The sequence below is a fragment of the Vanessa atalanta genome, chromosome 2, assembly GCF_905147765.1.
Source record: "Vanessa atalanta chromosome 2, ilVanAtal1.2, whole genome shotgun sequence".
NCBI lineage: Eukaryota > Metazoa > Arthropoda > Insecta > Lepidoptera > Nymphalidae > Vanessa > Vanessa atalanta.
Window position 1 is genome coordinate 1,374,687 of NC_061872.1, and position 12,990 is coordinate 1,387,676.

Below are 12,990 nucleotides of genomic sequence, written 5' to 3' on the forward strand. Positions count from 1 at the left end.
ATTCCTGCATTTGCTCGTTTTATATTTTACGTATTTATTCTTTCATCATTCATATGCGGTGAGAACCTTCACACCTTCGGTCAACCTCCGACACCACAATTATAATCTAGTTCATTTTGGTAAGACAATATTTACGCCAAACTCAAACTAATATGTCTTGAATTTTTTTAATATATATTATGAATAAGGCGTAATATTTAATTTTCTTTTTCACTTACTTGCAATTATATGACACTGATTTCTAATAATTTGTGGAGGTACCATCCTCTCATCATATATTCTAACGCCAAACAGCAATACTGAGTATTAATGTATTTCGATTATAAAGTGAGTGAAGTGAAAGAAAAGAGCGTACTCTTTCCTGAAAGGCCGGCAACGCACCTGCAAGCCCCCCAGGGTGTTGCAGATGTCCATGGGCGGTGGTAGTCACTTTCCATCAGGTGAGCCTACTGTTCGTTTGCCACCTATGCCATAAAAAAAAACCCATATAATTACAGGCACAAAGCACATAACATCTTATATCTTAAGGTTAGTGATGCATTAGAGATTAATGAGATTAAGCAATGGTCAAATTTTGTTGTGGTGATTACTTTCCGTTAAGCCATCCAATAAAAAAAATAACAGTAAAAGTTTGCGTGCGAAGTGATATAAATGTAAGGCATATATATCAAGCCAGTGAGCTATTGTGGATTCAGTTTCACAAATGGCACAAGATTCATTAAAGTTTGGGGTTTTGAATGACTAACGAGACATTCTTGGCTATGCTGACAAGCTGAGACTGCTGGCACAATTCATGGATATTCAAGAGAAACTAGAAATCTATGGACGCTGATTCAATCAAGGCTCAAGATTATTCGTGTAGTGTTGTACAAAAATTAAATAATTTTACATAAAAATATTTGTGATGAGAAAAATAATTTTACAAGACGACTGTGGCAAAAGAAAAGTAAGTTCACCTCATGTACCCAAATTAGAAGATTATTGTTATGAGCATCAAAAGCAAAAACGGGTCGATACGTAATTTGGAATGTAATGGAATGTAATAAACATAATAAATTTCGCAAGTAAAATCCAATGAAAAGATGAAGAGAGATATTATAAATAAAACTCACGTCTTCGGTTCCGATAGCCAAAGATTTCTGAAAGTATTTTTAAGAAATTATAAGGCATTGTTCCCGTTCTTAAGTAAGTAACACCGAGCCCGGGGCACGTTCGAAACTTATCTTCGTATAGAAATTTACCATAATAGAATTATTTGTGTAATTTCTAAATTAACTGTTAAAGTATAAAGATTTAAAAATACAGAAATACATTTTGGTATAATACACAAACAATATCGTATCATGTATAATCCCTAAGATTTCTCAAAAATGGTATTCTCTTCGTATTTTTCACTTCAGGTCTCATTTTTCTTTGACGTATAAAATCGTTTTTCATATAATTTGAAAAACCATGTAACCCAGTTTTTCATAGATTTTATTTACTTTATTTATGACATGACAACTTGTTACGGTGATTAAGCTGCTTTACAATTTTAAAGATTTTTTTTTAAATAAGTTTCGTATTATTTCTTAGTTACTTAGTAGTACGACTTACAATAAAAATTTATTTGATGGCGTTCGCCTATTTCCAAAATTATTGATTTAAATAGTCAGTCATAGTCGTTATCGAAATTAATAACTCTCTGATCCTAATATTGGCCGTTGACCTTGACTTGACCGCTAAGCATAAGATGGATTAGTAGCACCAAATATGCATATTAAATCTTTGACAGTATTTGGACTTACAAAACTCAGATAAGACTGAGGTTTTCTTAACACTGCTCAATATCGATTTGTTTGAGCTTAACATAAAAATAATAAGACTTATGACCTTTTGCAAATTCCCTCATCGCCGAAGGGAAAATAAGGCTCGAAGAAGTGAAAATATTAATTAAGGATTAAATCAAGGGGTGTCTTTATATTTTATCTTTATTTACGGTCAATTTGAATAACAAAGAAACATAATACCCTTTTCGGTATAACAAACTGCTACCACAACAAAATAATGATCCCACGGAATGATCGCAATCCGTGCTATTTCGACAATGACGGTAATTGCTATTTCAAAGTGAGGGTTGAGTGATTTTCAATATCACAAACGGCCAGAAAAAAATCGGCACGTTCGTCGATGTTATTTAAAATATATTTTTAATAATTTATTATTTTAATTAGGTTTTAATTAGACTCGTGTATTTTATTATTGAGTTTGTAAGCAAAAAATAATGTGAATCAAAAAATCGATAAAAAACAACACGTTAATAATAATTGCAAATTTTGCAACCAGCTTCTAATTTAAAGGTAACTAACTAACTTTCATTGGTACCCTTTGTAGACTGCAATAAAAAAAACGTCGGTGTTTTAAAATACTCAAAATTTAAAATCCCGTGGCAATCAGATAAGCAATTCGTGATAAGACTGAACTTTTACTCACCTTTCCGCGCTGCGGTTGAGGTTAAAATTAATCATCATTTTATACTAATTTACAATTATAATGTTCAAAGCAAATGTCTCGCATTTGCGGAGTTGGAAGACAAATAGCAGAGGCGACTGTGACAAATGATATCCACGCTGTACCACGGATTAGTGATAGTTATTATACTACCCGGCACGAAACTTGACCTAACATGGCGTCCTCTGCGCAGGTACAGTCCTTGCGAAAATCACGTACTATCTAAAAAGCTTAAAATAAATATTTAATATATTAAAGGGTAGGTACGTAATAAAACACAACGGGTTAATTATTGTATATTTAGTAATTATTGTATCAATAAATAAATAAAAAGAAATAAAAATAAAATTTAGAAATATTATTAGAAAATAAATTAATCACTATCACTCAACGGCGTGAAACCCTCAAAATCAGCAAATGAAGTCGAAGTTCTTGGATTGGTACTGGGGTTGGTACTGGTGCTCGGACCGGGTTCGTCATCATCAAAGACTTCCCAATCGCTACTACTGCTGCTATCTGAATCTCCCACTTGAATAACAAGTTGGTCTGTCAACTGGTCCACTACATGGTCGCTTTTGCAATAGTCGTCTTCAATAGACCTTACTTTTGAACATAACTTTTGCCATTCACTTGATCCCATAGCATCTACCTTCTGTTTCACCAGTTCCATAACGCGTGTGACGTTCCACGCTACGTTTTTGCTGCTAACGTAACCTTTGATTGCGGCCCACGCCATTTCAATGGGGTTCAGATCCGGATGATAGGGCGGCAAGCGAAGGACACTATGATTGTGTTGTGCTAATAATCTATCGATATTATAATTTTTTAAATTTTCTTTGTTCGTTTTTATTAGTTCGTACAACTGTGGCTTGTACATTGTTGGATCAAACGAAATTCCTTTTTCAGTCAGCCAGGCTTGCATGTCGCATTTCTTGGAGTTTGAATTTGGGGCCAAATTATATTGTGTATTATGGTAGGATGCATTGTCTACTACCACGACGGATCTCGGTGGTAGGTTTGGTATTAATTGTGAAGTTAACCATTTGGAATAATTTTCATAATTCATGTCGTCGTGATAGTCGCCCGTTTTGGCTCCGGATTTAAACATTAATAAACCATTTGGTATAAAACCGGCTTCAGACCCTGCATGTACCATAACTACCCGTTGACCTTTGGATATCGGTTTTTTTAAACCTTTTTTTGAACCGTCCGTCCACGCCTTGGAACTTGTGTGCGAAGCGTGGACATACGATTCGTCAGTATAAATTATGGGCCTTCCTTCATGTCTGTACTTTTGTATTGCTTCTAAATATTTGATTCGCTGTAATCTTATACTGGTTTTCTCAATAAGAACTTTTCTATTATTTTCTGTTGCTTTCCATTTAAAGCCTAGATCCTTTAAGATGCGTCGAAGACTCCGTTCAGATCCTTGATAATTTATATCCGATCGCAGTTTTGTCAGAAGTTTCGTAACTGTTGGGATTTCATTATTTGTTAAATGAAAATTATGAATGCATCTTTTGATAACTCCTTGATCGAAATTGTCTATACCAGTTACAGGTTTCGATCTAGCATGTTTTTTTCCAGGCGTCCGGAATACTGTGAGAAATTCTGACTGCTCAGCTTCTTTTACGATTCTCCGAACAGTGCATAGAGAGGTTTTTGTTGCTTCAGCTGTTCTCTCTTTAATTTGAGTATCACTTCTGCCATTAGCTTCGTTTTTTAAAAAACAGTAAACATCGTAAATCATTTTCCGAGCTTGTCTTTTTAGAACTATATTATTTTTTCTTGGCATTTTAGTATACTTCGTTAAAATCTTACTATAATAACAAAAGAAACAACCCACAAAATCAACAATACAAAAACAAAGTTAATAATCAAACACAATTTTACACAATAAAACCGTTATATAATAATAACTTATGTTAATGAGCGTACACTAAGACAACACAGGAACATGCGCGGGCGACGGGAGACGCGGTGGCACTGCGCGGGGCCACGCATCCACCCGTTGCTATGGTTACTAGTAATGGCGGCCTTGTTTGCTATAGTAACGCGCTCCTCGCCTCAGACCGCACCTCAAACGACATCTATTTTTTGTTACTGCGCAGAGTCAAGATTCGTGCCGGGTATTATAACGAGCACCGAGTGAGAGGTATGGAATCAATATAAAGAGAGGCTGTTGCGACTCGTCTCCGAATACAATATGAATTTATAAATTCCATGCGCCTTTCTCGACATCATAGAGATTTTGACGTTTTGAAGGTTTTGCTTTTGAATGTCATATCATCTTTAATTTATATCTAAACTAATATTATAATTTTTTTTTAGCATTAGCAGCCCGTAAATGTCCCACTGCTGGGATAAAGGCCTCCTCTCCCTTTGAGGAGAAGGTTTGGAGCATATTCCACCACGCTGCTCCAATGCGGGTTGGCGGAATACACATGTGGCAGAATTTCGTTGAAATTAGACACATGCAGGTTTCCTCACGATGTTTTCCTTCACCGCCGAGCACGAGATGAATTATAAACACAAATTAAGCACATGAAATTTCAGTGGTGCCTGCCTGGGTTTGAACCCGAAATCATCGGTTAAGATGCACGCGTTCTAACCACTGGGCCATATCGACTCAATATTATAAAATTATATACGAGAAAGTAACTCCGTCTATTACGCTTTCTCGACTAATAAACTGAACCGAATTTTATGAAATTCGTCATGAAGTAGGCAACCCAAGGAACTTTTTGTATAATACATGACAACCAAATTTTAAAACGCGAGCGAAAACAAGTTTTATGTTTGTTATAGTCCGACTATACGATACTAAAAAAAGTATTTCACCCACGCCCAAAATATTTTGTAGTTTCTTTATTCAAATCTAATTATATACATACATACATCTATAAATAAGTGTTATCAATAAAATTCTTACCGTATAAGATATATACGCAATTCATACATCTCGATGAATTTTGTATTCAATTAAAAATATCATGTGAAAATAGTATCTGCCTTGGAATTATTGTATTATCTTTTTGTCGTTGAAGCCAAATATTTAACTGTATGTTACAAAATAATATAAACATAAATCAACTATTAATTAATTACCAAATATTATTTAAACAATTTCGACACAACACGGGCAATAAATTTAATAGAACTCATACACAAATAGTACGAATGTGTATTATAATTCAGTAATGGAGGATGCTTAATAAGTAATTCGGATTTAAATATTAATACATACAATAATTATTCTAAAATATTATCATTGCATGAATGAGATTTTTTTAATAAATGATAATAAAATTCCGCAGACATTTTTAACTTTGTCGTTTCATAGATTCAAGTCATTTGTAAAAAATGCATTGGTAACGAAGCATATTATTCGATACAAGATTATATAGATGATAAAAAAGCGTGGAGCTAATGCTCGTTGGCAGGCTTGACTTCCAGGCAGGAGACATATATATGGCATAACATACATGTATTTAACTAACAAGACTGTATTCTTAGATGTTGAAAAAGACTAATTACTGAGTTTCTTGCCAGTTCTTCTCGGCAGAATCTACATTCCGAACCGGTGGTAGCTTTACTTTAAATAGTTTGTTAAATGACTATTCAAAAGTGCTTATAAAAGCCTACTTGAATAAAGTATAGTTTTATTTGATTTGTTATACTTTGATCTCCTCAGACGTACGCTTTATCTTTCGTGTAAGATACACATTTTTTTTTTAATTTAATCAAGTTTGCCTGCCTGTTTTTATTATCAAACAGCATCACAGTTTAATTTTAGGAATATATATATGTCGTGGAAAACCAATCATTTTAATTAAAAGTCACTGACATGATTGAAGTAGTAACGGGTAAACGCGGTGACGTCATTTGTTGTTGAAGTCACGTGGACAGAGTCGAGAGTAAGACTGTATAACGGACACTTGCGTTTAAGTAACCGACCAGCCCACACCTCCAAGGCGAAACTGTCGGTTTACCTAATTTTCGCTGATTTGTAATTCGTAGTAATAAATCCTTGCTAATTCCTACGAGTTTATTTCATACATCTTGATGGACCCCGTTAATTGAACACAGAAAAGGACGATCTTAACGCTCAGCCATCGCTGTTGCCGTCATATATTTTTTTTTATTATTTCTATGCAATTTAATTTAAATATTAATCTGCATTAGAAGTCGTTGATTCCCGACAATATCTTCTTTGACATGGTATATGTCCTGGAAGGGATGATATTTGTCTTATTGGATTCCTTAGCCGGTTGGGATCGTATTCGGGCAGTCTGCTCATAATCGGATCAACTTTGGATTGCCATTTGAAGACTGTAAAGCAAAATCACTTTGGTACCACTTGTGAGTTCTTTAATAGTGTTCCCAACACGTCTTCGTAAATACGAACATAATTTAGTGTTAACTAACTCAAATCCAAAGTCTTAATTCATTTATTTTAAGTGTTTTTAGAAGTATGAGTGTTAACATAACGGTACTCGAAGTACTTTTACTGGTAAATATATTTATACAAAAATCAAACCAAAAACAAGACCTCGGGAACTTTGTTTATGTGATATATTATCACACGTACATCACCTGGTGGTAGGGCTCTTTGCAAGTTCGTCTGAGTAGGTAGCATCCACTCATAATATATTCTACCGCCAGAAATAGTATTTAATATTGTTGTGTTCTGATTTGAAGGATGACCAAGGCTAATATGAAGGGAGCACTCAACAAGGTAAAACATATTAGAAGTATTATTAGTAGCCTGTAAATTTCCAACTGCTGGGCTAAGGCCTCCTCTCCCTTTGAGGAGCAGGTTTTGGAGCATATTCCACCACGCTGCACCAATGCGGGTAGGTGGAATACACATGTGGCAGAATTTCGTTGAGATTAGACACATACAGGCTTCCTCACGATGTTTTCCTTCACCGCCGAACACGAGATCAATTATAAACACAAATTAAGCACATGAAAATTCAATGGTGCCTGCCTGGGTTTGAACCCGAAATCATCGGTTTAGATGCACGCGTTCTTACCACTGGGCCATCTCGGTTCTAGAATTAGAAGTATACATCGATTTAGACTATAAAAATATAGTCTAAATCGATTTATTTTTATTGTAGCATTGAGATAATTGTGTAAGTGTATGAAAGGAAAGAAAGATAATAAGCACAAAGAAAAAAAAGAAAAATTTTAAGCGACTGAACCCAGTGCTCGAGTTCAGCCTTCAAAAATTATTTCCTTAAGATCGTGATTAAGATAAGGGTTGGAAATTAAAAAAAATGTTCTTTTACATTTTTGTGGAAAATATTCGTTTAACGTAACAACCTATTTAGAAAATGTTTAAGATCCATTAAGGAACTTTAAAATGTGTATTATAGCTCAGCTTTTGATCTTTATAAGCATCTTTAAATATAACTTATCATATAATTTTCGCCCGCATGTTTGTGGGTCGCAAGTCTTATGTATAAAAGAGTATGAATATTATGTGGTTCCTTGGGATTTGAACTAACGTAAATTTTCATCAAATTTGATTCAGTGGTTTAGTCGTGAAAGTGTAACTACAGAGACAGACGGAGAGCGGTACTTTTTAATTTATAATTGTTATTTACAGTACAAATATTAAAAGCCAGCACCTTTTTTAAATCATTAATTAACAATTATTAAATTAATTTTATTAAAAATAAAATGCATATTTCATTTTGATTATAAAATAATATTATTCTAAGCTATACTATCAGAAGAAACGATCTTTGATCGGATCCCTTTTGCAACTGTTAATACTGAAATTACTCGAATAAATCAAATGTGCCTGTTTTTTTTTTGCAGGAGTTTATATATATTAATAATTTAATAACAATCATACACTGAAAAGTAATAAGAATATTGATTAAAAAGTAAATTAAATTTTAAATTGTTATTAAAAGACAAAATAGGTACTTCAAAAAGAGATGGCAATAGATAATTGTTTTGTATTATTTTATTGCAAGTAGGAAGGAAAATGAACGATTTGTTTACCTTATATACTCACTCTTCGACGTAATACGTGCTGAAAGATGTGTAAAACATTATTTACAATTTCAAAGCACTGAGCACTGGATATAATATATACCACCTACGTACAAAGGAAAACGTTCGTCTCAGTTCCCAGATGTGTAAACAATATTTTACTTATATAGTGTTATGTATATAAGGTTTTGATGGATTGCCACAAATCATTGGATAAAATTATCAGAAAAATATTGATGTAAAATATTTATCTCTTGGTAAATATAACTTTATTATAAAAATAATTTTCATCACAATCACATACTCATATATTGAGGAGAGTCAGCAAGACGTGTTTACAATTTTTTTTTAAATAATTTATACTGAAGAGCCGAGACGGCATAGTGGTTGGAACGCGTGCATCTTAACCGATGATTTCGGGTTCAACCCCAGGCAGGCACCACTGAGGAAAACTATGTCTAATTTCAACGAAATTCTGCCACATATGTTTTCCGCCAACCCGCATTGGAATAGCGTGGTGGAATATTCTCCAAACCTTATCCTCAAAGGGAGAGGAGGCTTTGGCCCAGCAGTGGCAAATTTACAGGCTGCTAATGTAATGTAATACCATTTGAATGACTACGTCAGAGAAAAACGTTGTTATCCTCCTTGACATCTTCATAAATGGTTAAAAGTCTTAATTATAGCTAATGAATTAATACGATTTTTTTTAATACAAATATAAATTAAGTAACTATTTTAAATAAACAAACTCCGTCCCTTATCTTATTTCATTGTTTTGGCCCAAATAAGTGGAAAAGAGCAGGAGGCTAACCCGATGGAAAGTGACAAATAACTAGTATAATACACCCATAAATTCAGATTTGTTAAAATATTACTTATGAGAGTAAATATTTCTGAACAAATCGCGTGTAAGTTAAACATATTCGGGTTACGATGTTGTGAAACAAAATTCTGCACTCAAAAAGTCATAAGGACGTTGGCCTGATTATCTCGGACGAAATTCTGAAGTCATAATTATTCGACACGCCATATTAGCATTGTTATTCAAGTACGAATTTTTTACCCCCAAGAGGTATGGAAAACTTTTAACAATGGGACATTTCCGGTTCTCGACTTCAACATTGGATAGGACTTTAATTGGATGAAACTGTTTGAGCCAACGTGACCCATGCGAGTGGGACACGTGTATCCCTAACTAATGATCGTAAGTTTAAGTCCAAGCAAAAACTAGTCAGTTGTCACGTGGTTAAATTACGTGTTTAGTTTGTTTCGAAGTATTTCTAGAGAAGCGTGTGGGAATCGTTATTTTTTTGTCCAACTTTGTCCAACATTGGAACAAACAACACTCTAAAAATCTTACGTATTTCCGTGAATATTTCACGTTAATTACCAGTATTCGAAATTGCCATTCGTACAATCGAGATTTGAATATCGAAGATGACAATCGTATTCGCATTATCATATCTAACCGTGAATTGGCGATAGGCATTATTTGCGTTTGGCAATCGTAATCAGCCTACGCTTTACATTATAACTTAAATGGGTTTTATTATTTATATACATATAACTTCGGAACGAATTTCATTATTTTATTGTGTGTTTGAATGGGATGGTTTAATTTGACGCGGTAGGTGGCGCTACTTGATTCAGGATTTTATTTTTAAATGAAAAAATATCTAATTCGATTTTCAACCTGTACGATTTAAATATTTATAAAAAAATAAAGTAATTTAAACTAAGTAAACGTTTTGTGCAGAAAGATTACAGGAAAATAAATTCACACTTTTTTTTAAATAAATATTGGACAACATCAAATACATTACTCTTAATCCAATGTAAGCAGCTAAAGCACTTGTGTTATGGAAAATCAGAAGTAACGACGGTACCACATACACCCAGATCCAAGACAACATAGAAAACTAATGAACTTTTTCTACATCGACTCGGCCGGGAATTTAATCCAGAACCTGAGAGTGGCTTACCCATGAAAACCGGTGTACACCCTACTCGACCACGGAGGTCTTCAAACACACTAATAGTTTTACATATTACACGGATGATGATCAGAGTCTTATCACCCAGTACATCAAAAAATCGGAGTCAGTCGCACGTGAAATAATAAATCAAAGTGTTTATTGGAGCTGAGAGGAACGAATTTGAACTCAGAGTGAACATGGGCAACCACGCAGCCAAGTTAATTACAATTAATAATTGCAATGTTCATTAATTGCTATTTTTTTTACAATGAACAGAAATATCAGTTAAATTTATATACAGGTACGAATACTTATCTATGTAGAGGATATATAGATATAAAAAAGTTACATATTTATATCGTTGCACTGAAATTCAGCCTTGAAATAACACTTTCATTGAACTCAAAGAAGTTCCACTTGAGATAATATTGCTTCATATAATATAGACCTGTATGTCTTCAATTCAAGGTGTGAAGTACGTGATCTCGTTCACATGAATCGTCGCCTCAAATCCAATTTATTTCGAAAGCCATCTCGAGAGTCATCGTTTACATCTGGAAGAATTGTCGAAAAACGTTTCAATGCGGAAACATTCATGCGATATTGTATAAAACTTTTAAAGTTCTGTATAAAATTGCACGATTGCAGCTGTTGGCTTTGAAATTATAATTTTAGATATATATACATATGTATATATGTACATATTATTTGTCAACGTAATTTTATTACGTATCTTTCATAACTTAACTTAACTTAAGGTTAACTTAGTCAATCATCTGATAGAAATCAGATGATTGACTAAGTTAACCTAAATAACCTGTTCTTAAACTATCACTTTGTTTTTGTAGATATATATATATCCCGCTGAGTTTCTTTCGCCGGTTCTTCCCAGGTCCGAGGTGCTAAATTCCGAACCGGTGGTAGATTTTTGACAATCAATAAGCAAGTGTAAACACTTCTATATTGAATAAAGATTTTTGACTTTGACTTTGTGGTATTCGTTAATACATTTTTTTTAAAAGGCTGAGATAGCCCAGTTTTTCATATTTCACCATTTAATTTTCATGTGCTTAATTAATATTTATAATTCATCTCGTGCTTGGCAGTGAAGGAAAACATTGTGAGGAATACCGCATGTATTAATGAAAAAAATCTTGTGCTGTTTTAATGAAATTCTGCCTCATGTGCCCAAAAGGAAAGGAAAAGGCTGATATCTACTTACTTTGGTACTGTACGCTGATAGGGTAACACGTTAATCGTACATGCTGAGACTACATATACAATTAGCAGAATAATTTACCTTATGGTATCTTAGTGTTGAATAAATAAAATGAATGTACATTGTTATATGAACATATACATACATATATCAATATCGGTCGCGCTTATACGTAAATTCTTATTAAAGGCCAAGAAAACTCAGGTATATGTATATAGATTTCATATAACACTCGATTATGCTTAACTTTAAGCTAGCGTTTTGCAACAGAGCAGAAAAATCTCGTTGAATAATAACTCAGTCGAGACTTTAAAATTTTCAGTAAGATATTCTGGATAGCTTTTATAATATTATTCAAATCTGATTATCCGTTAATTTTTTATTTTATAAAATTATATAGAAATATTATATTATAAATTTTTGGTGGCGAATAACAGTGATTGATAAATTCTTAAACTGAAGACTAATGTTATTATTATACTAGGTGGGTAGGTCGCCCGTGGCGTCGGTCGTTCTAGGAGTTGGGCGTTAGATGTTAGGTATAAAATTTGGCTTACGTTCTTTCTTAGGGTTTAAGTTGAAAGCAGACAGACAGACAGTGCTACTTTCGAATTTATAATATTAGTATAGATGATTAAAAGCAGTATTGTATTTAAAGTAAAACTTCTTTGAGTGATATTATAGTATACTTCGGGATTGAATTAGCATTAGCAGCCCGTAAATGTCCCACTGCTGGGATAAAGGCCTCATCTCCCTTTGAGGAGAAGGTTTGGAGCATATTCCACCACGCTGCTCCAATGCGGGTTGGCGAAATACACATGTGGCAGAATTTCGTTGAAATTAGACACATGCAGGTTTCCTCACGATGTTTTCCTTCACCGCCGAGCACGAGATGAATTATAAACACAAATTAAGCACATGAAATTTCAGTGGTGCCTGCCTGAGTTTGAACCCGAAATCATCGGTTAAGATGCACGCGTTCTAGCCACTGGGCCATCTCGGCTCCGAGATTGAATGTATTTAGAAAATGAACGCTTATTTAATAATAATTGCAAATTAAAATAGGTATATTTTATGAAATTGTTACATTACATCCAAATCATGACATGAATTCCGACAGCTTAAATGATACGTTTTTAAAGTTGCATACTAGATCCGGGGCACAGGCGCAAGAACGCGTCCATGATCAGTTATTATTGAACTTATACAATACGCAGAACATATTATGGTGCACAGATGCGCGATACACGTGCACTCCTATTTCGTTTTCTAAGACCGCGATACCAACAT

General features: G+C 33.9%; 1 protein-coding gene across 1 annotated transcript; it reads right to left on the reverse strand.

Moving 5' to 3' along the window:
* Positions 1-2,863: 2,863 nt before the first annotated feature.
* On the reverse strand, positions 2,864-3,646 carry LOC125068836. The gene has a single exon (XM_047678173.1). It carries the CDS (start codon positions 3,644-3,646, stop codon positions 2,864-2,866), a length of 783 nt encoding a protein of 260 aa, XP_047534129.1.
* Positions 3,647-12,990: the final 9,344 nt, after the last annotated feature.